The sequence below is a fragment of the Netta rufina genome (assembly GCF_964035555.1).
Source record: "Netta rufina genome assembly, chromosome: 7".
In the NCBI taxonomy this organism is placed as follows: Eukaryota; Metazoa; Chordata; class Aves; order Anseriformes; family Anatidae; genus Netta; species Netta rufina.
This window is the reverse complement of record NC_140130.1, coordinates 22401145-22428149: the sequence shown is the minus strand read 5'-3', so window position 1 is coordinate 22428149 and position 27005 is coordinate 22401145. Positions and strand designations below refer to the sequence as shown.

Here is a 27005-nt window from a genome sequence, read left to right as displayed (position 1 = left end):
TTGTGTGAAAATCCATGTTTTAAGGGAATAAACAAGGTCTGAGATCAGAGGCAGTGATGCTCTTTGAATGTTGTCTCCCAAGATATTATGTGGTATGGTAAGTTCAGAAGTGTTTGGCCAGTTCTTTGTATCTGCAGTTCATTAAAGATCTTTATTCCTCCTAGAAAATTAGAAAGAATCTATTCAGATTATTACTTAAAAGAGCAACAAACTGGTTACTGTACAGTGACAACTACTTTGTGCCAGAATCCTGGTGTCGGTTCATGGCGTGATAGGGGAACTGGGGGATTGTTCAAGTTTATTGGCTTATAGTGAGGTATCCTCCTTCAGTTATTTAGTTCCAAAATGTGAAATAAGCATACCATGATAGGGCGTTATGTGAATGGATCACTCATCTTGCTGACAGATTTTACCAGTAAGCGTTTTCTCTTAAGTTTAAGAAAAAAATAATATTGTTTAAACAAAACTTCAATAACTACAAATGACATTGCCATACAATGAAAATAAATCTTGTATTTTTGCAGTTGAGAGAAGATGGAAGTAGTCTGCTCAGCATGCATATAACAATTTCCCAGGTTTTCTTGTTTCTGTGCCTACAGGGAATAAATTATGTTAGTTTAGTAAAATGACAAATGAATTACCTATGGCAGGTAACTTAAAAGTAAAGAGGTTAATGGCTGATAAATCATAAGGAAAACTGTGATATGTGAAACTCAGAATTTCAAAAGGAGTTTCTTAAACAATGAGATTTCTTAAGCTTTAAAGATAAATGTTTATAGCTTTTGCTTTTGTTATATAACCTCTCGGGTCTCCAAAGCTTTACTGTAATGCTTTCTCTTGCCTGTTATTATTACACTTCCACAGTCCTGCAGGAAAGTAGCCAATTGAAGTGCTATTCATCAGGGTTAGGGTGCTGGTCTTTGTGATTAAAGGAGGCTGAAGCTGGGATGGAAGCATAAGAAACATGTTCTTAATTTGCATCATCACCCTGCAAATGCAAGAGAAATTTCATGAATGTAGCCTGGTTTAAGATTTGTCAGCTACTGTCTTTGTTCATCTATCTTAAAGTGAAATGGATGTTTATAACAGTCACTGACAGTAGCTCAAGATATATCTCAGTCTTCACTACAGTAGGTAGAGTAGCAGCCTCTTGAAACTTTGAGGTCCAGTTGAAAAGTTTATATTTTCTCTGAGTGTAGTTCTGGACTGACAGTATTATTTTTCAAACCCATCACTGCTATAGATACTGGAAGCTTGGTCTGTGAACAACAGTCACCTGTTTTAGATAGTCATATAGAAAACCAAAACAGCTGATAAAATAACATGCTTGCAGATAACATGGAGACTACTGTAAGCTTATAGTATTATGCTTTTAAAAAATAAAAAATAAAAATACCTCCTATCAAAGAAGACCTCAAGAGACCTGAAAAGTGACTTGTATACGGCAACCTAAGGAGATGATTAGAAGCAAGTCAAAAGCTATGCTTTAAAAATCCTTAATCAAAGTCCTAAAAAAATAAATTAGCAAGAACTGTAAACTCTGGTAAGTTAAAGGAGAAGAAAATGGAACGAGATGGGCCAAAAAATAAAATTGAACAGAAGTCTTAAAAAAAAAAAAAAAAAAAAAAAAAAAAAAAAAACTATTAAACACAAGAATGCTGCATAGAGTCTGTAAGTCAGCAGATGGACAAAGGTGTAAAAGAATGATTCAAAGAAAGGTTCCAACTGCAATTTTTCTTCATAGTGAACTATCAAAACTTTTGCTTAAATCAGAGTTTCAGTTGAATAGACTACTGACCATATTGATGAAACTAGCAGTAAAATAAATTTCCAAGACCAGATGGTAAAACAGCATTCATAAAAGAAGTAATTACTTATGGTAATATTCTTAAGCCTGGAAGAGAATTCCCTGAGGGAGAGTTTTATGCTAGAAATCTGTGAAATCTTCCACCGCAGCAGACATGGATTATTTGCCAGCCCTCATTGTTGCCTCTTACTTCTTCATTTATGAGATGAACATAGGTAGATTTAAAAATAAACATGAGGAATTACTTCTTTGTATTTTCAAAAATTTTCACAGTTAAACCAGATTGCAAAATTATTGTGTGTGGATAAAGCTTAGACAAATTTATGGAGGAAATGTCTTTTCCTGAACTGTAACAGAAAAGAAGCCCTCAACTACAAAACAGTGAGATTAGGGTGATGTACTAAATAAGGTTTCCTCAATTCAAAATGAATGGCATAACTAGAGGTAACAAGAAGTAAAAGCATAGTAAAATGTAATAAAAAAAAAAAAAAAAAAAAAAACAACCAAACTAATAAATTCAGTCATAGTATGTGATAAGTGCATTTAGATTTTGATTGGATCATTTCTCCTCAAGCTGTAGCATTGCTTTTTAGATGATTGCATCAGCAAAGTCTTGTGTTTTTGCAGCATAAACTGATTACCTGACATTTGCTTAATAACATATTAAAACATGAAAGTGTTTAGTTAGTTGTTAGGTCAATAAAAAGGCAATTTGAGACGTGGAATAAATGCTAATCTCAGTTTTGTTTATTTGAGAAGAATCTGGCCTGTAATTGCATTTTGTTGTCCAGTTTTCTGAAATCTTTCGGAGAATAACTTTTTCAGGTAAGACTAGGTAGGAACTAAGTTAAAAGGGATAAATTGCAAGTATAGCATCGGTTTAAAATATTATTTTTCCAGTATTTGCTGCCAATTCAAGATTAAGTATATGTTTTGTGAGTAGTATACCGGTCTAGCACTTCTAGGACATTCTGCAGACTAATTATCTGCACATCCAAAGTGCTAAATGAACAAAATGCTAATATTAAATACTGCACTTTCCAGTAATTACAGTTTATGCAGAAAAGAGTTTTGTAATGAAGAGAAGTATTAAAAAGATAATAGGCCCATTTCCCTTTCATTTTGTTGCTGAGGAATATTACAGTGTGACTTGCTTTTGCATAAAAGATGTTTTAGAGTGAGTTGGCATATTGAAAAAGACATAAGTAAATATGAGATGCTTTCTCCTAGTAGTAATTTTGTTAAGCATTAGCTTGAATTTGTTTGTAAGACTTTGAGATTTATAACAACACTGAAGCTTTCACTTATGGAACCCTTAAATGATTTGAACTGTGACAGCAATCTCAATAAAATGGAAAAAATAAAAAATAAAAATGGTGCAAGGTAAAGTAAGGGTCATATATCAATGTCAAAACCAAGAATTGTTTTATTATTTTCCCATAGCTTATCATTTAGTCAAAAATATTTTACAGCAAACATCAATTCTGTTATGGTCTTTCCTTCTCTGTTGATGACCTAAATTTTTGAATTCAGTGAAATTTCAATACAAAATGTGAATGGACATTATTCATAATTACAATATCCTAAATGCTCATGTAGTTGCTATTCAAAAGCTCTTTTGTCAGCTTTTTTTCTGCATTGTTTGTCTGCAAGTCTGAGTTCCTATAGAAGCTTAGCTCTTGAGTTCTGCCAAGCAGTAATACAACAGGCTTCTGTCACACTCTGTGTGTAGGCTTGGAGCTTTTGCTTCCTCTCGTGATCTTTTGATTTGCAGATTTTTAAAATGAGAATGGATCATTATTATTCTGAGTTCACTTCCTGTAGTGGTCATAAAATAGCATGTAGCAAGCTAAATATCTTTTGATTGGAATTGACAGAAGTCTTTTTGAATGTAGTTCACTCATAATATAAAATTTTAACATGGTGCCAGATGTCCTCACCTTTAGCCTAAAGATTTTATTTACATATGTAACATCTTTACCTTTTTGATTTTTTTTATTGTTTTTGGTTTTTTTTGTTTGTTTGTTGTTGTTGTTTTATTACTTTTGAGTCTTGCTGCACCTTTGTCTCAGAAAACACTCTGGTATTAGAATACACCTACTACTCAAACTATATGAAGCCACATGTATGATTATCACCGTCAAATCTTTTCTAACATGAGCTCCCTTAGCCTGTTTCTGAGAAGATTTTCAGGACCTCAAATCATATCTGTGACTCTTCTTTCTGTTGCCATTTTGCTTTACATGTAAATTATTTCCACAGTGACTTTCCCATTAAAGTGTACGGTGATGACTTTATATATGATTTTTGTTACTTGGAGCTAAGTGTACACCCTACAACCAGATCTGGAGAACTGATTTTCTAATATAACTTCTTCCCTTTCTTCACACTCTTTTTTTCAAGTTGATAGAGTAGTGCAGTCTTGCCAGTATGGCCCAGGTATTTTCTGATACAAGTCAGATACAGTTTTTAGCTTGAAAGTCTCTTTAGGAATTGTGAAGAGAGGTGTGTGTTTGGTGTTTTGTTATTGTTTGTCTGTCTTCCTTTTGGATTCTTCTTGAAATGCATTTTAGTTATCAGCTTCTGGAAACGTAGTGTTCTTACCCCATAATGTAAGTTTCTATAATTCATAAACAATTCCCCTTAGCAGAGCTGAAGACTTCTCCTCTGCTCCCCCACCCCCTCAATGAAGGAAGAAACCTTCACTTGGCACGCACCACGCACTTGGCAGTGTTAAGTGGCATGAAACCACTCTTGAATAATTAAAATTCATCACTTCTAATATAGTGCTTACTTTTGTTGTCTTCCAGGAGAAGGGAAGTTGTTTGCTGCCCATTCGTATTCATTTTCAATGTTTCTTAACACTAAAAATATTTAGACTGTGAGATTATTTTTTTCGCTGAGAAAAGTCACTCCTGTTGATCATTATATATTTTTTACTTGTATTTGCTTTATTTATTGCATTTATCATCTTGCACTCCTTTCTCAGAAAGCAAAATTTTCTTAAGCAGTGTGGTAAGTGGAAGCAGCAGATTTGATGCATAAACTTGTGGAACACCCCACCTAGTGGATGATCACAAACTCGTTTTCTCATTGTTTCACTTTAGATACCAGGCTTAACTTTTAAGTTGGAAAACTTCTTTAGCTCATGAATTACTTAATAAAAGTAAAACGGGATTCTGTTTTTATGTGAATAATGCCATATGTTGAAACAACATATCTGTTCCTCTTTGTTCTTTTTATAACACGTCTGATATATGAATTTCTGGACACAGGTCTGGAAGACAAGGTGGTAGAGAACAGCTCAGCAGAAAGGGATCTGGGGGTGCTGGTTAACAGCAGGCTCAACATGAGTCAGCAGTGTGCCCTGGCAGCCAAGAAGACAAATGGCATTTTAGGATGCATTAAACACAACATAGCTAGCTGGTCAAACAAGGTGATTCTGCTGCTATATTTAGTGTTGGTACAACCTCACCTAGATTATTGTGTGCACTATTGTACGCAATATAAAAAAAGTATGTTCAGGTACTTGAAGGTATCCAGAGGAAGGCAACAAATCTGGAAGAAGGGCTGGAAGGCATGTCCTACAAGGACAGGCTAAGGACAGCTGGGTTGTCTAGTCTGGAGAAAAGAAGGCTCTGAGGCGACTTCACTGCTTCCTGAGGAGGGGAAGCGCAGAGGGAGGTGCTGGTCTCTGCTATCTGGGAACTGATGATAGAAGACATGGGAATGGCACAAAGCTGCACCAGGGAAGATTCAGATTGGACATCAAGATCTTATTTATTATTTTTTTTTACTGTGAGGATGATCAAATGCTGGAACAGGCTTCCTCGTGAGGTAGTTGATCTCCCATGCCTGTCTGCTCATGAGAGATTTGGACAACTCCCTAATTAATCTGCTTTAACTTTTGGCTAACCCTGAAAATGTCAGTGTATTTCTTAAAATTTGTTAAATAACATGCTGTGTTATTTCTGCTTGCTTTCTTTGTGCTTCATGGCGCTTTTAAAATAGTTATATATGAAGTTTTTTGTCAAACATTTTTCCTGTTAACAGAAATGCCACTTCGGTCTCCCAGAATGATTCAAACTTAAATACTACTTACAGACACAGGCACACACAGAGGTCAATTTTATATTTAAATGTAGCTGCTGAACAATTTTAATACTGGTTCCTAGTGAGGAAGAATAAAGGTTCTAGCTGGACCACAATACTATTTCTTTATGTTGGTAATGAGCATATTCTCCAAAGTAGTACTGAAACCCTGTTTTGTTCCTCTTGATCCTTTAAACTAAACTACCTTATCAGTAAGCTGTTACCCGGTAAGCTAAAAATGAAAGCAGCGTAAGCTGTACCCCTTGTGTTCTCAGAGCTCTTTTGGAGAGATAATTGGTAACATATTCGATGTCTTTTTTTAAACTTAATACAGGCACACATCTATTCTCTGGGTACAACACTGAAAGCAGCAATTGAATATATAGTAGAACCTGAGACGGAATCTGAATTTGGGCAAGATCTGCATACTCTACTGGAACAAATGCAAGAAGAGAATCCTGAAAATAGGCCAGATATTGAGGTAAAACAGCCTTCCAGAGCTTTCAATCTTAAAAAAAAAAAAAAAAAAAAAAAAAAAAAAAAAAAAAAAAAAAGCTTGTACATATGTAGTTGTTGATAGACACATTATTTGTATATAATATGTTCTGATTTTACAGCAAAGCTGAAATTTTCCCATACTCAGCAGAATCTTTTTTCTCTTGCTAATCTAGTGGAAATACAACTTCCATATCAGATGTAAATGGATTATGGTGATTTCATTTTTAAGAAAACTATGTGCAGCACTTGTGGATCTAAATTTTTTCATTATCTGTTTCTTCCCACTTAATTTTTAATTAACAGAGTATAACTATTGTTCAAGTGTCACTTTTCTTGGCTTCAGTTTTTCTACCTCAGAATAGTATTATATACACTACCATCTCAGAAGGAAAAGAATATTTTAAATGGTGTAGCATCCCTAATGAATACTTCGCAAGAAGGAATGCTGCAATAGGACAAAAAAGTTCATTTCTGTAAAGCAAATAATACCTCACTCCCTGGTTGAGGGCTGCCCAGACAGAAGACCATTCCTAACATGTAGCCTGCTGTATTTCTGTTTGTGTACTTTTTTTTTTTTTTTTTTTTTTTTTTTTTATCATAGTCAGGAAAGCTATGATTGTGTAGCAATTGGTCTGTAATCCCTGAAAGCTATTGCTGACTACTCACACTAACCAAAAATGGAGTGGATCAAGGCCGGCCTAGGGTACATATAAAGATTGCTTTGCAGTTATCTGTACTTTTTACCTTCCTTTTCCACTGGACTCTTTCTTGGGCAGATGGAGTGGTGGGAGCTATTTTAAGGGCTGACCCATAGAGTTTTCTAGGCATGTCACTAGGCTTGAGCATGGCTGGATACCTGTCTCACTTTTTCCTGTCCTTCCTCAGTCAAACAACCAGCAGTTGTTTTTCTCCTTCCATTTCATTCCAGCAGAAGAGCAGTGAAGCAGGTTAAGGGGCCTTATAACTGTGTAAGGTCTCATCATTAGATCTCTTTAGAGCTGTATAAGGTCTCATCATTGGTTATAGCTGATGAGGAAGAAGTATGATGCATTTAGAAAGAGTTCTCTTCTTCTTCCTGCCCATAGTGACAAGCTGTTAAATGTACGTGAATGTCTGTAGACTGTGACTGATACCAGTGTTTGTTATTAAATGATGCCAAGGTACAGATTAGAGATACTAATGTAATGCCGTTTCTTCTTGTGATCTGATAATGACTGCTTTTGCTAACAGAGTAATGCTTTCTAGATATTTGTTTCTCAGTAATTTTTAACAAATTCAGAACTTACTTTTAATGTATTTTTGGTGATTAGAAATATTTATCATACTGCTCGACTCAAGTGAACCGTTAGCTGCTTAAAAAATAATCCATACTAGTTTATGTTTGCAATATATTATTCGTGAAATGTGACATTTAAGATGATTAATTTTTATCAGTTGTTCTCAGTGTGTTCTAACTGTAGGCTAGAACTTGAACTGTATTAAATAATTTCATGATAGCCCATGGTTAAAATGATAAATGAATTCAACTGCATAATAGAAATGTGCAGTATAATGAACTGTGCAAGAAAGACTTCCAGTGTAGCATCTTATAATTTCAGATGTACTGTGCGAGTTAACATGATTCATTTTACTCAAAATTCACATATCTATTCATTATTAAATAAGTATTTAACACTAATTTTCTCTAGAGTATTTTGTCATTATGTGAAGAAAAACTGAAGATTGCTTCATCAAGTAATATTTGTCGAAGCCTGTCTGCTGTTGGAAGAAGGGTTCTTTCAATTGAATCATTTAGTGCTTCTCAAGGTAAACTTAAAATGTAGTTAGTCTAGAATTTTAGACTGTGATATCTGAAAATACTATGTATACCTTTCCTGTTACAGGTTCCTTTCTGGATATTAAAAAGTTGTTAAATATTTATGGATTGGGGCCGGGGGCAGGAAATGCACAACTCTTAATGAACATAATGTGTTTTGAATAAATATATTTTACTTCATTTTGACTCTCTGTATAGAATGTTCTTTAGTAATGTGTCCAGAAATAATGATTTTTTTTAGAATAAATGTAATTTTTGTAACTGAATATACTTAACAGTAGTAGCTGAAAAAACAATACATGTACTAGGAAAGATTAGAAGGTTTAAATACACATTTAATATAAGCATCTGTTTTTGCATCTAGATGCCTGTGATAACATGTGGAAGGGAAGAGTGTGTCAGAGAAGTTTGGGATCTAAATTATACTCAAATGAGAAAAACAATATAGGTGATTCCTCTGCAGTCGAAGATGTGACAGCTACCTGTCTTAAGGACTCTTCTGTAGTTACTATGGTGACTGGCAGAGACAGTGGTTTAAAGGAAGTGCAAATTGATCTGGATAATGAGAAAACTCAACATTCTCAACTTGCAACTCAAGTTAAAAAGAGCAAAGAAGAGGACAAACATGCAGTATATACTGACAGCTTTGCTAGTGTTGCTTTGGATATAAAATCATGTGTTATTGACCTGGAGAGAGATGGCATTTTTAAGAAAGGTTCTTTGAGAAAAATTAAAACCTTTCCAAAGCTACCACTTGAACCTACAGAAACAAATCATTTTTTTACATCTGTAGCCAACAATGGAACTCTAGCTAGGAAAAATCACTTGCTTACACGTGAGTCACTACCTCTAGACAATAACAATGAAATTGCTTTTTCAAAGGGAAATCTTAATTCACTTAGTAGTCCGCACATAATAGAACCAAAGAATCACCAGGTTACTGATCTTCATTTAGAAGCTCCTTGTGTGTGTACACAGGTGTCTGGCATGAATCTTGAAGAACACGTGTCGCTTATTAAAGGTAAAAAGATAGGTTTTATTTCATCTGATCACAAAGAAGACTGTTCTGATACTACCTCTGAAATGCCCATTACATCTGGCATGCTAAAAAGTCCAAATCAATCAATTGCTGGAGCAAAAACGCTAGACAATTACGTGGCATTGGAAGACTGTACTGAAACTTTTCAAGGGTCAAATGAGAATTCGTTATCACACTTCAACAAGATGACTTCAGTGTTGACAACAAAACCCAGTGGGAACAGATATGGATCAAACCTAATTAGGTCTCCAGAATTAAGCAGCGGTACAATGAGCGCAAACAATAATGAAGATAATCTTTATCAAGGCAGAGGGTCAGAAATCAAAAGTAATGAGCAGGTAGTAAAAATAAAGTCTTCATTGTATAGTTGCTGTAGTCATTTATGTGGAGATGAAATGACTTAAATACTGTGTGTTCACTTTCTGCTCCCCCTTCCCTCTTCAGCATCCTGGAAAATCAAATTTTGCTGGTCTACACACTTTAAAAGTTAACGTTGTGAACATGATGATGCTTTTTTTCCTCTTTAGAAGTAAAGTGCTACAGTGAAATTTATGCTATTGAAAAATCAAACTGCAGTTTAATTTTTTTTATGCAAATGGTACTGGAACATGCTCGCTAGTGTGTCAGAGTAGCATAATTAATACCTAATTACGTATGTCAGAAAACATTACCAAAGCATATGTAGATTTTTAATCCTTTTATGTTACTGTCAATGCATAAAGTTCACTATCGTGCAGTAGGCATCCCAGGTGCTTACAAAAATTGCAGAGTTCCTGGCTGTAAACCTGACCTCACTGTAATCAATGGCAATATCTCATCTGCTTCAGGAGGGGAAGATTCCACTTTTTTAATCTACGTGTGCATTTAGGCTTTTGAAAAATGTACATAGATTGTATCTATTCTGTGTTCTTAAATGACTGCCTTTGTGTGTTATGTATATTTCATGACAGAATTCAAATATGTGCACAATATGATGGATATGTTGTCTCAAGTATTTCATCCCTATTTATGTAGCCAAATAAGAAGAGGGAAAGCTGATACTTGCTGACTAGACTTTGGTGATAGTGTAGCATGGTCTCTTTGTTCAAATTACAGATTCTCAGGGTGGACAAGTTTGATCTCTGACTTGATGGTTTTCTCTTGTGCCACACTTAAAGAGATGTAAACGACCCCTGTGACAGAGTTGTTGAAATGGCAAGGATGGCTGATGCTTCTCCAGCCATGCTGTGACTTGGAAGAAATAAGCAGCACAAATTTCACCCATTTAATTTCCAGAAATTATACTTAAGAATATTTTTTTCTTCTGTTTTCTACTGACAACTCAGCCCTGTTCTTCATGCCTAATAGGCAGCCTTCCAGCCATCCCATGCATCCGGCATCTAGGGTTGATTTCAATCCATATCAATCCCTCTTTTCATTGGAACACCTCAACTGAATCAGTAACATAGGACTGAACATCCACCTGTGTAAACAGCCCTTAGTTCATCATAGCCTTAAAACGCAGCAGACAAAAAAAAAAAAAGTAACACTGAAGACTGTTCTGCCTTTTTTCTTTCATCTGTTTATCACTTCAGTAACTGTATACTTATTAAATTATCAGTGCAGGAAGATAGTGAATATAGATAAGTACCACATGGCATGGTTTTGCTCTATGAGGGACTTACTCATTGTATACATGTGAGTCGTTTATTAGTTATTAAATCCTGCAGGTTTTTCTTCAGACTCTAGGAAAAAGTCCATTTATTACAGATGCATCTTTCTTTTTTTTTCCCTTCCAGGTCTGGACTCTGTCCCTTCATCCATTCAGAAGGGATAATCAGATCTATAATCAGATAATAATCAGATATATAATCACTCCAAATTCTTCTGCTTTTGCTATGTCATTTGTTTCTCTGGCTTTACATGAACCTGCTTTATTTTGCAGATGTTCTTGTATTTCTAACAAGGGTCATAGCATTTTCAGTCAGTGGCTTCTTGTGAGGAAACCTATTAGTATATAGAAATGTAGTTGTCTTGGTATTCAAGTAACAGAAACAACTATGTTTGCATTCTTTCATCTTATGTGCAAGTCTCCTTTTCTGAAAGGGTTTTTTTATATTTTTATGGTGAACTGTGTTACAAATTAGTGTGTTATTTGTCATGGAGAGGATTGTTCAGATAATTCTGGTTATCAGACCAATGCTCCAGGCTCTTGCCATGAGGTGGTAGTAGTCTTACTTCAGCCTTTGTTAGATAGAAAGATATGATGCATAAGCTGCAGTCTCTTAAGAACATAAAGTGACTGCACTGATAAAGGTCTTTTTTTTTTTTTTTTTTTTTTTGGGGGGGGGGGGGGGGGTAGGGAGAGGGAGGAATCTGTTGAAAAAAGGTGCATATTCTGTCCTGAGTGGATTACCAAAACAATTTAAGTCTAGGTACATGAAGATTCTTTCAAGAAAATAGTCTTCCTCAAAATTAAAGTTTCCCAACAAACTTCTTGCAGAATTTAAAAGCTGTAACAAATGTCCTATTTGCTTTTCCTGCAGAAGGAGTTCAGATTGGTACACAGCAAAATTAGCCAAAACATGTTTTCAGGATAGTCTGCCCGTTCTCTGAAATTCAAACATTTTGTCTTTAGTTTAAAATAATATTTTCTTTCAGCCTTAACAGAGCTTCATTCTTCCAAATATGTAGGCCCTTAGTAGAAGTGAGGTTATCCAGCTCCCACCAAACTCATGGGACAATCACAATAAATTAGAAAAGGTAATCGTTATTCATTTACCAAATAAGCAGCGTATTAACATACAATCAAAAATGAAGACAGAGAGGCAGTTGTCAAAGAAACTAGAGATTTATTAGCTGTGTTTTCAGTAGAAGAAAGGGTTTATAGACTTGTGCTTTTTTTTTTTTTTTTTTTTTTTTTTTGTAATCAATTCTAGCAGATGTTCAGGTTCTACCACTCATTATCATTTGCTGAAGCCCTGTGCTGGTCTTAAGTAATCAAAGAGGTTTATCTTTAATTGCTGTAGGAAGAAAAACACTGTTTAGATGGCATCAACATTTGTGAGCAATACCTAGATTTCTTACCAAACAAAATGATCACGAAATTGCTGTCTGTTCCCTGAAAATCTGAGCTTCTAGCCCAGCAATCTTTGTTTTCTGAAGGAGATGTGGAGGGAGGGTCATTTATTTTCAGTAGCTATTGAACTTTATGGAGGATTCTATTATAAGTTCTCATAGGCTCTGGGTTATTTTGCTTTGGTTAGTTCTGTGTTTTTTGGTTTGCTTGTTTGTTTTTAATGTTTTTGGTTTTTTGTCTTTTGGAAGACAGATTTTTTTCCTCGGGCTTCTGAAACTTCAGCCTCTATATTTCCTCCTAACAACTGCAAAAATAAAACATGCTGTGCTATTCCTTATATGAAGCAGTTGCACCTGATTTTTCTTTATACTTTGAAGTTCTCTTTCATTTCTGATTGCCAGAATGTACTGAATACCTTAAAAATTTTTTTTGAACTTTCTAAAAAACTAAAACTTGAATCTGAGGATTTGTCCACTTACTGCAAAGGCACAAAAAATGTGAAAACTTGATAATGTAATTTTGATCTCCTCTGGCCTAAATGGATAAGATACTATTGAAAAGATCTACAGAGCTGCTCTTTCACTAGTTTCCTGTAACAGATAAGTATGATTATGGTAAACAGAAATTTTAGAACAGTATTTCTAGCATCTCTTTAAATATTTCTTGTTCTTGAAAATGCAACATCAGTCCCATCCGGTTGAAGATCAACCTTGTCTACTCTGGAGAACAGACAGTTTTTTTTCTTATCTGTCAATAACACTTCTCCGGAGGACAATATTTTTCTAATATCCCAACACTGCTTCTTAATGTTGTGTGCTTTACTGCTAGTAGGCATTACTAAAAATACTTGCTTGCTTTTGTCTGGCTTCTGCAATGTATCTTGTGAGGGTTTTCTCAGAGGTTTTTATAGTTTTGCATGCCATAAATAAATATTTTTCACTTCAAGTATGAGTGGGGATCTCTTTTTTCTCTAACCAATTTCATTCCAATCAGGTGTGTATCATCTCTAATGCTTCTAAATGTTTCTCTGCAATTCAAATGCTATGGCCTTCATATGGGAAGGGTTAACAGGAACCTGGCATATATACATTTGTTTTCTGTTGGTCATTCATGCCCTGTCAAGCATGAGAGAAGTCAAAATCCATGTAGGTAGAGAATGACACTTGAACACTGGGGAAATAACACTTGAAAGAAAGAAAACCTGTCTATTTCTACATAGTACTTATTAAGTAAAGAATAAAACTTAATTTGCTTTAACTGCTTAAAATATGTTGGCATTATGTTCATGAAACATAGTATGTTGGAATAGTTTGAATACTTTACTAAGAATTTGTTTGTGCAGTTTTGGTGCCAACAATGACAGTAGACCTAAAAAACAATCCTTACAAAACAGGAAAAAAAATCATCACTTTCACAATAAGTGATGTTTAAATTTCAGTCTTTTTGGCATAAATGTCATCAATATGTAATTATAGGCAATAATAAATCATGTAACTTTTTCATACCTACTATCAAAAATTCTGTGCCGTGAAAAACTTTTCCTTACTTTAAAAATGGGTATATAGTTTTTGTTATGAAAAGGTACATTATAATTCATTGCCTCATCCTGAATTTTTTCACATTTTATAATGTTAGTGGGAAGTGTCCCTGCCCGTGCCGGGGGGGTTGAAACTTGATGATCTTTAAGGTCTCTTCCAATCCAAACCAGTCTATGATTCTATTGTTCCTTGTTTGCTCTTTGGTTCAATATTAACAGTGATAATATAGAACAGAGCTTTAATCAGCATTAAAGCAGTGTTAATGCTTTAAGTAAAGTGTACTTGAGGTCTTACAGATGCTGAACAATTGTCTTGAGCTTGCTTTGCTATAAAGTCTGGCTAGATAATTGAGAAACAAAGTATGCTGCATGCTCTCTAACTAAAAAATAATAATTACAAAAAGACATATATTTTCTAGCACTTCAAATTTTTTCTTGGGGCTTTTTTGAGTTGTAGGAAACGGTAATAGCCATGAACTAATCACTTGCATTAAAAACAAAACCAAGACATGCCTAAGTAAGGGAGATTTCCAATTAAATGTTTACCAAAGCATAGATGTGCTCAGCAGAACTTGAACGTGCATTAAGTTACATAACATGCTTAAATAAAATTGTCTCAACTGTAGGCTGAGGTTCATGCTGTTTTTCATTAGGAAAATATTTTAATAACTGCGTGTGTTTTTCATCACAAACGTGTGTGATGAAACGTGTGTGATGAAACATTATCATGTGCGTTGACTATATATGGATGACTTCCACAAGACGGTAGAAGGAAAAGTCCTCAGCAGGTCCCTTCAGATGAAGTCCTCCAAGGTTCTTTCTTTCCAATATAAAAATGAGCATTTGGAATAATTAGGGACACAAGAAGAATGACCTTTTTAAGTATCTTTTTCAGGAATAAAACTAACCTTTCAATGTTGTCACAGGTGTGAGAAGGACATGAATTACAGTAAGAGGCTGTAGCAATGCAGTCAGTCAGAATCTCTCTAAAAGTATAGGATAACAATTAGCACATTACTAGCTAGCAGTATTAATACTTGAAGTTTATTTCTCTCTGACAAGCACCCTAAAGTAAGATTAACGAGGGGGGTGTACATTTAAATTACATTTACTAATCTGTAATCAGACTACAACTTTTTTTTCCCTCTGACTCGAGTTAATTCAGCTGTCTTGTGAATGGCAGCAATTCTCACTTCTGCTAAGATTTGCTTTTCCTGCATCATTTTTTCTTCAGAAATAGAGTTTCAGTTTCTGGTGCCTTTTCATCCCCTGTGTTACCTATCTTTGATACTTTCCTCTTTCTTATCCTAAACTTCTGCTGCTGCTCTACGAGTTTATTACTTCTTTCCTGCTGTGCTTAAAGCTCTTTCTGTCATTTATTTCTTCCTCTAGAGAGCTTGAATATCCCAAAGCTGATGAGAAATACCTTTCAGCTTCCTGCTGTACGACTAACTTCAATCTTCAGTTTAGTGAGAGTTACTTCTTCCTCTTGCTAGCCATTCATCACCTCCTTCTGAAGTGAGAGGTGATTTGTATGTAGAATGGAGGGAGTCCATCTCTCAGCTGTAGCTTTTAGAGCCTCTAGGGACATAAATTTAAAAAGAAGTTATTCTCTTAGAGGGGAAAAAAAAAAAACAATGGTGGTGTATACTTACCACAAAAATAACCCCGAATCCCAAAATGTTCTTCTTAATATTATAGTCAGTGTGTGGAATTTCTCTTCTTTTCCCTCTGCTTCTGTCCAGGGTCAATTTGAAGATTTGGCTCCTTTTTTCATTGTAAATTATCTGCGAGAAACTACATTTCTGAGGCATTTGAGAGCCAGTATGCTTGAGAGGAACACAGCACTGCTTGAGGACAGTAATCAGTTAACAACAAGAAGATCTATTTCAAGGTGTTTCTAGACTAATTTATTCTTTTCACTATCTAACTTCCCTGCTGCTTCACAACTGATGTCTCTTTATTAGACAGTTATTTCTAGATAAAATGAAGTGAAAGAATTTTTCATTCTGGGATGCTGGTTTACAGTCAAAATTTGAGTGTAAAGCTTAATATGATTACCTGGCTTCAAATCTGTCTATACCAAAGTTAGTAATCTTTGTGACATGTCCCAATGGAGTATGGGCTAATAAAAGCACCAAAATCATTTTTGTTTGTTAAAGGTAGACAGAAAATAAAACATCTTGAGTAAATAAAAAGGTGTGTTTGATGGCACATCTTGTTAAAAATTAATAGCTAATATGGCTCACCTTTAAGGAATATTTAAAGAGTATAAGGCCAAAGTATTGCATCTTCTGGTTAATATTGGATTATCAACAAAGCTTAAGCTACAGAAATTAACATGGTTCTTTTTTCTCTTCCCCATAAATTGCAGGGGAATTATTTGTGTTTGTTGATTAAAGGTGATTTAGTAGTCTGTTCATTACGTGTTTTATGATAAAATTTGAATAGTGTCTAATGAAAGGTGTTTCATGTCCATGAAAAAATGACAAGCAAATTACGATGCAGAGGATGATTTCATCAAAAATAATGATGTACTACTATTGCGTGTGACATTTCCTTAGTCTATTTGGATTTTGTGAACACAAAATGTGTTAGCTTTTTGTGATGGGGGATATATGTGTTCATAAAACAACAGCAGAACAGATCAGAGGTTTTAATTTGTGTTTGTCTCCTATGCTCCATTTATTTGTGTGTGTGTGTGTGTGTGTCTCCTATGCTCCATTTGTGTGTGTGTCCCGAGTCAATCCCGAATTGATGTCAGTAGTTGTTTTCTGCCACATGGCCTGAAGTTGATATTTAGAGATAGTTTCCTATCTTTGAGTGCTGTGCTTTTTTTTAAATAGTGTGTGGATCTGCCCTAATCCAGAGTTTTTTGCCTTTAGAGTTATTCATTACTGTTCCTTTGATAGAAAAAAAAAAAATCATAACGTCTGTCTTGTGTTAAATAAAGAGAGACTGACAGTAAGAATATCTTCTATTAGCACAGCTTGATCTGGAAGGTGTCTGTGTAGTACTATCATGTCAAGTTCTTCTATTAAAAATTCATAAAAATAAGAAAATAATAAAATGTAAAATATGGATTCTCTGAAGAACAGCCAGTTTCTATGAAGCAGTATCTTTGTCACATTTGTCAGGTATCTTTGTACTTTGTCAGCAATCAAAAGCTAAAGTGATAAGGAGGAAAAAAATACTGTTATTGCTCACAGAAGAACAAGAAATGTTGATGAAATGTTTAAGGTAAGGCTTCTAATGTAACCATTAGGGTAAATCAGGATTTGAATGTGGCTGTGTCTTGTCAGTGGCTATCATTCGGATTTTTATGTTTTTAAGCATGGGTGACATCCCTGTAATTGTGTCATCGTTGATGTTCTAATTGAATCTTTCTTTAGTATGAGAAAGAGCTTCCAAACAGCTCAATCTTCTTGAAACACTTCTATTCTTGCTGAAATCTCACTTGAATTAAACTTTGTTATGCAATTATGAAACTTTGGATTCATCTATACAGTTAACTGTGTAATGCTATTTCATTAAAAAGTATTATTAGTTTACTACCATCACATAAAATAAATACATTTTCTTAATGCTTTTTAGGTGTGTACATTGTATTTTAAGACTTTTTTTCACTGCATCATGAATTGTTTTTGTTTTGCAATAATTTTGAATAACTCTCTACATCTTGTTTTCAGTGGATCTCCCTAAAACTCCTGTTGTCCTCACATGGTAAACCTCTGAAAGACTATGAACTCTGGGCATTGTGTCATGAATGTTTATGTACTCTGCACGCTTGCACAGATTATCCAGGTAGAGTCAAATATTATTTGAAAATATTTGCTTAGTTGATTATGTTCACTGTAGTAATGTTTTGTTTATTCTGTTGATGCAAAATATCTCATGATTATTTCATTTTGTATATTGAAAAAAATAACAGCCAATGTTTCTAACTTTTCCATTTTAAGTTTTGACTTTGAACTTTACTCCATTTAATGGAAATTATCCTTAAAGAGAGACTTCTGTACACTTTAAGCACTATTTCCTTTAAAAATAAATATTTGATATACTTTGCAGCAGAAAGATTATCTCAGCCTCATAATATATTTCCAATGTTTGTGAAAGCTTCAAATAACTGCACAGTGGCTTAGATTCTAATTGAATATGTGTAGTCAGCCTCTGCAACCATATTTACATGCACCCAGAATGCATAAGTGTTTAAAACACTAAAAACTGAATTGTTATCAGAGCCTTACATACCCTGTAAAAGTAAACATAATGATACAAGATAATAATTGTGAGGCACCTTACATAAAATTCCATATTTTATGAATAAAACTGCCCTGAAGTTGAATATTGTTTTCAGATTTAGAATATTTTTGCCAGAGGAATTTCTGTTTGTTCTGAGTGTAATTGTGATGATGCTGTATAAACTGCATGTTAAAATATCTTTTGTCTTAATGCTGGTAGAGTCATGCTTAAGTATACAAAATGTGGAATGAAATGGATTTATTATTATTTACTTAGACAGCCCTTTCCTTTAAATCATTCCTTGAGTTCACTTTTTTCCCATTATCCTAAACAGGAATTATATGGGTAGGGAAATATACTCCAAAGTTAGCTTCTTCGTGTATTTTGAATTCAGTCCTTCTACAAAAGTCTCCATTGAGACTTTATCTCCTCTCCTCTTACCAGAGGATATTCCTTACATGTTGCTTACAAGTGTTTTAGAGGAACCAGGTGTGAATTGTTGTACTGAATTTGGCTGAGATCTAGTTTGCATGAACTGTATTGCAGATTCAGGCCAGAGGCTTTAACTGTTGAGAAGTAATGACAGTGAGCAAGAATAATTCTCTAGGGAGCTGCGTCTGCAGAAATAACTACTAAAAGTTCCAGCTCAGGAAAGTTTTGTTTTTCAAGACAAATAGGTCCAGCTTAAAAAAAGGTCCAGCTTAAATACTGTAGAAGGTAGTAGGCAAGCTTTTATTTACATTAAGCATAATGAACGTTTTAATGGCTTTAGATGTGTTTTCGTACTATAAAAGCAAAGGGATGATGTTTTACTTTTCTCTCTTACACCTCTTCAACTTGTTCAATAATTTGTTCAATAACAAATTAATATTCATTTTATTAATAATAATTATTAATTAATAACAATTAATATGAATGAATTTTAATAATATAAAGTAATAATATACTGTCCTAGTACTCTTTTTAAAAAAAAAAAAAAAAAAAGCTTATTTGACGATATCCTTAAGGTTGCTTACAGTGGTGGTGGTGGTCTTGTTAGTTAAGTGTACCAAAACTAAAATCTTAGTTGAGCATTTTTTACATTTCAACTTCATTGTTTCAGTATTTGTTGTTTTTTGTTGTGGAGAAAGGGGTGAATGAAGAAGGAAGAGAGGAGAGTTCAAATGCTTATTATAAATTTCTTTTATTGGTACCTTGTGAGAAGCCCAGAGTACGTCTAGCTGTAGTATTACTTTTTTATTATTATTATTTTACTTTTGTTCTACTTGTGTACTTCATTTTCAATGCTAGATACAAACAGAATAAATTGCCACTATACAAAATGCATCTGCTCTCTGTTGGTTGGTTTCTGCAAGCAAATGTTTAGCAGCATTACTGCTAACGCATGTTTTGTCATAGCTTAGGGTAATCACTGACATTGCAAATTATTTTAAAAATTATTTGTTTTATTAGTGTTAAATAACAACAAGAACAAATATGTATTATGTCCTGTACTTTGGTGGCTTTTTTTGCAGTGGTCTTATGTTTGGACTCTGTACTGATTGACTGCCATGGAAATATCCTCTTTGCTGCTCCAAAAGCTGAAGGTAAACTAATATGTTGAGTGCTCTGCTTTTATTCTATTTGAGGGGGAGAGTAGAATAAAGCAAATATCTTACCTTTTGTTTCTGGTTTCTTTTCTCTTTTAGAATCTTGTGGTATGTTTTATTTAGCTCCTGAAATTGAAGAAGAAGATGTAGATACTGAGAAGGTAATGTGGCAGGTTATGTAGGTTGCTGTTCATTTTATCAAAGGATAGTAGTATCCCTCTGCCCCTTAAAAAAGAAGGCAAAACTCTGAAAAGCAAGAGATCAAGATTCAGCAAGAAAGCAAGATTCTGATATTTTTCTCAGTATTTCTCAGATTTTTGTGGCTTGTTATATATTGGTCTACCATAAAACTTAGTTGCTTCTAAAAACTCATTTTGCCTTCCAAAATTACTTAAGTACCTGCCAAAATCTGTTCTTCAATAGTTTTCCATAAGGCTTACTTAATTTCAATTTGTTAATACTAAGACTTTGAATTCATGTTTTCATGTTCTGGAGGTCATGCTAAGATCAATATTTTAGACTGTCTAGGCTAAAGCCCAAATTAATCTGCTTTGAAATATTGGAAAATATTGCTAGCAGCATATTTTTATTTTGGGAACATGAATTATGGCAATGTCTCTTACCCGTATAGTTCTCCTAGAGCTTTTTGCTAGAGATATAAGCCCTAAGTTGCTCTCAGACTAGAGATGATTAAAATGTTAATAAATAACAAGGTGAGCTTTTGAGAGTTATGGAAACAGATTTTACTGTATCTTTCTATTATATGAGAATAAAAGAGCTAGCTAATATGTACCTTGTGTCCTATAAGTCGTTTAACATTAGAAATAGTAATCATGAAAAAAATGCATTAAAAATCTACTAAAGACTTTCTGTAAATTTATCTGTAACTAGAAAATGCTCATATATCTTCTTTAAAGTTTCTCTTTCTTCTTAAACTGCTTTGATCCAGCATGCAGTTTTTTTAATAGCTTCAGAAGCTTAAACTAACCCTCAAATACAATATAGCAGTTTCACCAGAGAGTACAAATTAATACTCTGAGTCCTTATGCTTTATTCTTTTTCTTAAGAAAATCTAAAGTAATATTTTGTTCTTGTTTTCTCTGCAACATTATATATAGAATAAGCTGAGTTCATAATTTGTTTTTTTCCTGTTATTTGTATAACATTTTCAATTTTATGAAAATTTAGTTAGGATTATACATAGGAATAAACACTGTGTAGTGCCAGTCACAGTAACTACGTCAGTAAAGGAAACTTTTTTAAGGATGTGCTGGATTGGATGGCAAGTTTTTCCTAAATAAATAAATTTAGGTTGAAATTGTGATCTTGGAATTCTGAACCTACAGGGAAGAAAATCATTTGGTTATGACAGAGCTGCTTTCTCATATTTCAAACATTCTATACCTATTAGTAGCTTTTATTCAACAGCTCAAAAGATTCATAGGCTGCTTTCTTTCTTGTGAACTTCCTTGTTACATTGTTGGTGTCATTCACTTGGCTCTAAAGGGTGTTAGAAAACATTTTGTTGGACCACAGTATCACACTTAGGTTTCTGTCTGCTGAGCCTTTTTAATGCCTTTCATAAGGTACATGAAGAAGTACGGTGCTTTCACTTTGTCAAAATTATATTTTTGAAGTGTGCTTCATGTAAATCAAGCATTAAATAGTCTGACTCTGTCTCTGTCTGAAGACTGTAATTCTTCAAATAAAATAAGAAATCTTGTGAAGACCAGGTACTTTTCAAGGTCCCCCATCAAGGCAGTTTCAATTGGTCTAGATGCAGGTAGCACAATAATTCCTAAAATAAATATACAGTACCCAGTTTTTCTGATAGGTATAATCATCTCTGTAAAATATGACTTGTACTGGCAATCTTGTAATTACTTTGTGCCATTTTCTTTCTGAATTATCATGACCTTTTTAAGTAAATTACTGCTGGCCAGGCTTTATTGTAGAACTCTAAGGCTTGCAGCAATAGGTCTTTATATAAGAAAGGAGCTCTTCAAAATGTTTCTAAACCCCCTTTTTTCCTGAATAATTTTCATAGATAAAGAATAAGGCAAATTTTGTCTGTTGCTCCAATAGTAGAAAATTAGCTACTATTATTGGCCCTGCATGCATAACAACTGTTTTTTGAAATATGCTGGGATTTTCATCAGCATCTTCAAAAGCCAAATGTAATCTGTACTTTGGAAGTGCTAGTTTCTCAGCGGGTGCCTTTTGGATAATTTGCTGGATTTGGTTTTGAGGAACGGCTATTTTTTGCTTTTTTGTTTTGTTTTGTTTTCTGTTGTTGTTTGGTTTTGGGTTTTGTTTGTTTGTTTGTTTACATCTTACCTCTCTCCTGTGTTACATGATTAGGTCTGCATTTATGGTGTTGCTGCAGTTCTGTGGATGGCAGCAAAATACGGCTTTCCACCTAATCACAAGCTAGCGTTGCCAAGAAAATTAAAAAACCTTCTTCTGGATATGGCAAAAAAAAATCCTGAAGAAAGACCTTCTGTAGCTGATGCAATTAAGGTTACTGGATTTAAGCAATTTTATTTGAAATTTAGTTCTGTTTGAAGTCTAATTTTAGTGATTTTAATATCAAAATAGTAATATCTTTTTTCTGTAGTAGCTTGATACCTAACTGATAACCAGTCACTTTTGATATGAACATCAAATCACTTGGATGATGTTTTTAAAGTTACATCCCTAAGTATGTGTTCTTAATGTATATTGACATTATTAATAAAGTACTTGTAATAAGTTTCTAAAACATTCTAACCTTGGATTGCTTTTAACTATTTACCTTGACTTTATCCTTGTCCAAGAATATCTCACATGATAAAAAACTTATTTATTGTCTGAAAACTATGATTTTATTTTTTTTTTAGACATGCAGTTATTATTTACTTGAACAAGGAGTAAACAGCAAAAATATTTTGGCATTGTTGAATAAATCTGTCTTTAAGGTACGAGTGCCGCCTTTTTTAATTCTGTACATTTTTTCAATTAGTTCTGTTAAATGTGTTCCAGTCATATTTTTCTCCACTGCAAATATAGTTAGATTTGTTCAGACTGAGGGGGAGGGGGAAGCATTTTCTTGTAGTAATGCGCTGAGTAGAATTTTAAAAAGAAAACGCTAATAAATTCAGTTTGGACTTCAATTTTTATTGTTAGGCTGTTGAGGAAGACGTAATCTCTTCTCAGAATCATGGTGCTTTTGAAATTAAAAATGAAAGACTTGAAATGAGTCCTTCAGAGTCAAGCCTAGGTAAGCAGACTCTTATGTATTTCAGGTGTTTTAATTTTCTCTAGAACAGTTCACTGTATGAGATTTTCTCTGTCAAGTGCATAGGTCTTTTTTTGTCTAAATTGATTATTATTTACATTGCATTTATATTTTACATGTTTTTCATCTTTCATCTAATTGTGTTTTTTGCTTTCAGGATTTGTGCCTATTACCAGTGAAAGTAAACTTATAGCAGTTAAAGGACCAGTACCATGCCAGATTTCCCTAAACAATGAGAAACCTACATTACCTGCAGCATTCACCTCTCCTGCAACTCACTTTAAGCCTATCATTCTGCAACAAGATGCAAACGTAACAAAGTTAGTATATCCTGAAGCAAAATAAGTTAAAGCTGCACTCTTATACCTACTGGATGTGTCCTGTAAAAATTCTTTTTTCCTTTTCAGAGAGGTTCACATGCCAGCTACTGAGAAATTCAAGAAAGAGATGAGAAAAGAAAGACACATGGACCACAACAAATCAGGATATGTAGAAGACTCTGAAAGCTATGGTATCAAGGACAGAGTTGTTGAAACTGCACCTGAAATACCTGAGTGTCATTTACAAGTTCCAGGCCACTCATTCAAAATATCTTCAGAAGAGCAAAAGTCAGGCAGTGTGCTTACTTCTGCAGTTACATTACCACCACCATCTGATTCCTCACATGTTCTACAAGGAAAAAGCATTTTATCTGATGTTCCTTCAAACTCCTTAGCTTGTCCTACATCTCCTAATTCTCTTCATATAAATAACATCATTCTCAAAAATGACTCAGAGAAAAGAGTTTTAACATTTGTACCAGTACACTTAGCTGTGTCTGAGCAACTACCAAATAAGCCTCTTCGTTCAAGAATTGCTTCTGATTGCTATCATAGTTTGCCAGTGTTACTTTCGAGTACTATTGCAAGTTATCAACTGAGCATGCAAACAGAAAATGAGTCCTCCCTGTGCAAAGTGCAAAACTGTGAGACTACTAATACACAGAATGCATTTGACAAAAGTAACAAAGTTGTTCAAACCAACTGCCAAGAAATTGAGTGTGCTATAACTGTAGACAGTATTTTCACGGACCAGGGACAAACACCATGTACCTCACTGGATGAAAGTACTTCTTGTGTCTTTGATGTGGAAGTCCTGTCTCATCAAAACAGAACAAATGACACTTTGCTACAGAAAGTGGTTTATCTTATACAAGAAGAGTTTGCATTTGATGGCTATCTAGAGAATGGAGTTGAAGTTTTTGATATGGGTATGTATAATTTCTTCTGTATGTTATATCACTGATATGTAAGAATGCTATTAGTAATATCTTTTTTTCTCTATTTTTCTTATGTTTTATTTTTTATTTAAAAAAAAAAAAAGGTAACTTCATTTTAACATTAAAGGAAATTAAGTTTGGTGTGTTCTCTGATACAATCTGTGAGAAGTTTTGTGACCTCTACTGGGATGAAAAATTACTGGAGAATCTCTATCAAGTAGTAAATGGAGAAAGAGCTTCACATTTATGGTAACTATTTTTCAGTGTTTTCCTTCTTACAGTTCAATTTAATGCTCTCTACTTCGCAGAAACGGGAAAGGATATGCAGCTCCTCTTCGGGTATCTTTATTTCTTTTCTGTCAACTGATAATTTCCCAGTCTATCAGATACTTCAAGGCCTTCTCCATAGCAAATAGTGCTTAATGACTTAAAAGAAGATATTACCTATTAAGTTTGTCTGTAACTCCATCCTAGGATAGCTGAATAATGGAGCTGAAATATTGTTTTCAACCATTGTTGGAGAACTTCGAAGTTGTGATAAAGGCTGTTTAAAGTGAAATAAATTGTCCCTACTGTTCAGTTTAATTATTCTATTTGAGTTCAGTTATTTATGCATTATTCCAAGCTCTCATTAAGTTAACAATAAATTACCTTGGTACATCTTTTTGTTCTAATCACACTTAAGAACAAATAAATTAATTTAGCTTTACTATAAATATTTTACTTAAACTTAGTTTGATTCAGTATGCCTTCTGGCAATCTTTTGTAGGTAGTCCATTAAGTGAGAAAACACCAGCTTAATTAATTTCTTATTTTTACTACTTCATCTTCAGTGACTTATCTGCCAGAAAAATAATAAAAATAATTCCCATTTTATTGCAGCATCCAAATGTAGTCTACTTCATCAAAAAAAACAAAAACAAACAAACAAAAAAAACTGAAGGTTATCATAAACAGTAATGTTTATATGTGGAAGTTATGTATGTTTTCTTTGTTATGATCTGGAATTACAAACTGGAAGTTTTGACTGGAAGCTTGGTGAATATGGTATAAAAAAGAAATCAACGTTAAAAGATACATTTTTTTTATAGCAAGTTTCAGGGATAATAGACTACATCCAAATATCAGGTACCAATTTGCTGGCTCCCTTTCCGTTTGGTTGAGATTTCTAAAAAGCCATAAAAACTGGTGGGAGGTTAGGTTCTTAATTCCCAGAGTTGAATGTTATGGCATAAGAAACTTGAGCTGTTGTAAACGAGATATATGAAGAAGTCATCCTCAATAAGAACTGCTATTGAAAAGCAAAGTCTTTGAGAGCAGGAGTGGAAAGGAAATAATGTATTATTCACTATAAGAATAGAGGTCTAGCTTTTAGCTCACACTCAAGAACGACCTTTTGAAACTGATATCAGATGTCTTGGAGACACTGCTTACTTAGTATTCTTCAGACACTGCTAAAGAATATAACTGTTTTTAATAATTACCTTCTTTGACTTAAAATTATCATTATTCTTATTAGGGATGACTTACAGTCACAGTGTTATCTAGAGGGTTAATCGTGAGTGATAAACCTTTTACAGTAATTTGTGGTATGTTATGTGTAGAGTTATGCCTTTTGTCTGTATGTATTCTGATATTTCTGTTGTAATTTTGCCAATTGCTGTAAAGGAAAATCTCTGCAACTTACTTGGTATGCTTTAATGTCCATTTGAAATTTTTATCTTGTCAAATAATGCCTGAAGCTGAACATGCAAACTTCAGGAGGTAGTTAAATGCAGTAAAGTTCTTCACATATGTGGTGACAAAGGACATTTGTAAAATGTAAATATATAAGGATATTAAATGTTATTTTTCCCAATCCTCATGTATTTTCAGCATAGCTGAAGCAGATGACTCGAAGCGTGGCAGTGTATTCCAAGATCTGAAGAAATCTGACAGCTTTTTGGCAAGCAGTGATCAGACAGAGGGTGAGAAGGGAATTTGTGTTTCTAGATCTTTGTGTGTGCTGGGAATCTATCAGTGACTCAGCTTTGGAGAGATTGCCACTTTCAGTGGGTTTTCAGGAAAATATTCAGCTTAGCACTTACAAAATTTATCAGTGAATCTGAGCATTATCAGTGCCTTGGAACTGTTGTATTTTATATGAAACTTATGTATGACCAACTGTCATTGGGTATGGGGATGCCTTTTTAGTTTACTAAAGCAAGATGTCACTGTTGAAAAAATCCTGAATCCTAACTGCTATGTGTTGTTTTCATGTGTTCATCCAGTAGATGTTTTTACCTCCTTCCTGGTAATTCCTCAATGACTTATTTCACTATTCCTCTATTCACTGAAGTAATTTTTTTTAAAGATAGCAAAAGGAACTATGGGTCAATTGATTTGTTTATCAATATATCATGTGATGCAAAATTTTTGCTTTCTGAACACAAACTTGTTTACAAGACACCATTCCATGGCAGTTGTTGAGCTTATATTAGTGGATTGTTTATTTGAACTACTTCAGAGTGGGCTTTGCATTTTTTCCAGCATACTTTGTAATTGAATGTTTACAAAATGTTTCATCTTTCAGTTACTGAATTAGAGTCTGGCCTGGGACTGGTAAATCCCATTTTTATGACAAACATTGTCCTCGCTAGGCTTAGTATATTCAAGGACAGGTTATATTTGATTGTGATTGTGTGAGTTGTTGTGTGTTTTTTTTTTTAATAACATTTCACAGAGATGGAAGAAAACCGGTTGAGAAATTCTTAGGACAAAAACAACAGCATATTTAAAGATCTGCTCTTAGT

At 34.0% G+C, this 27005-nt stretch overlaps 1 protein-coding gene across 1 annotated transcript in view; it reads left to right on the top strand.

Moving 5' to 3' along the window:
• Nucleotides 1-27005, top strand: part of KNDC1 (kinase non-catalytic C-lobe domain containing 1) — a gene marked incomplete at both ends in the record, with an annotated part of 60135 nt that overhangs the window by 14596 nt on the left and 18534 nt on the right. The window contains 13 exons of the mRNA XM_084289933.1: nucleotides 6234-6380; nucleotides 8086-8203; nucleotides 8578-9590; nucleotides 17537-17651; nucleotides 19604-19675; nucleotides 19778-19839; nucleotides 22040-22198; nucleotides 22558-22635; nucleotides 22844-22937; nucleotides 23113-23275; nucleotides 23363-24204; nucleotides 24318-24462; nucleotides 26089-26180. Coding sequence (XP_084146059.1) covers nucleotides 6234-6380; nucleotides 8086-8203; nucleotides 8578-9590; nucleotides 17537-17651; nucleotides 19604-19675; nucleotides 19778-19839; nucleotides 22040-22198; nucleotides 22558-22635; nucleotides 22844-22937; nucleotides 23113-23275; nucleotides 23363-24204; nucleotides 24318-24462; nucleotides 26089-26180 — 3100 coding nt within the window. The remainder of the gene's footprint in view (nucleotides 1-6233; nucleotides 6381-8085; nucleotides 8204-8577; nucleotides 9591-17536; nucleotides 17652-19603; nucleotides 19676-19777; nucleotides 19840-22039; nucleotides 22199-22557; nucleotides 22636-22843; nucleotides 22938-23112; nucleotides 23276-23362; nucleotides 24205-24317; nucleotides 24463-26088; nucleotides 26181-27005) is intronic.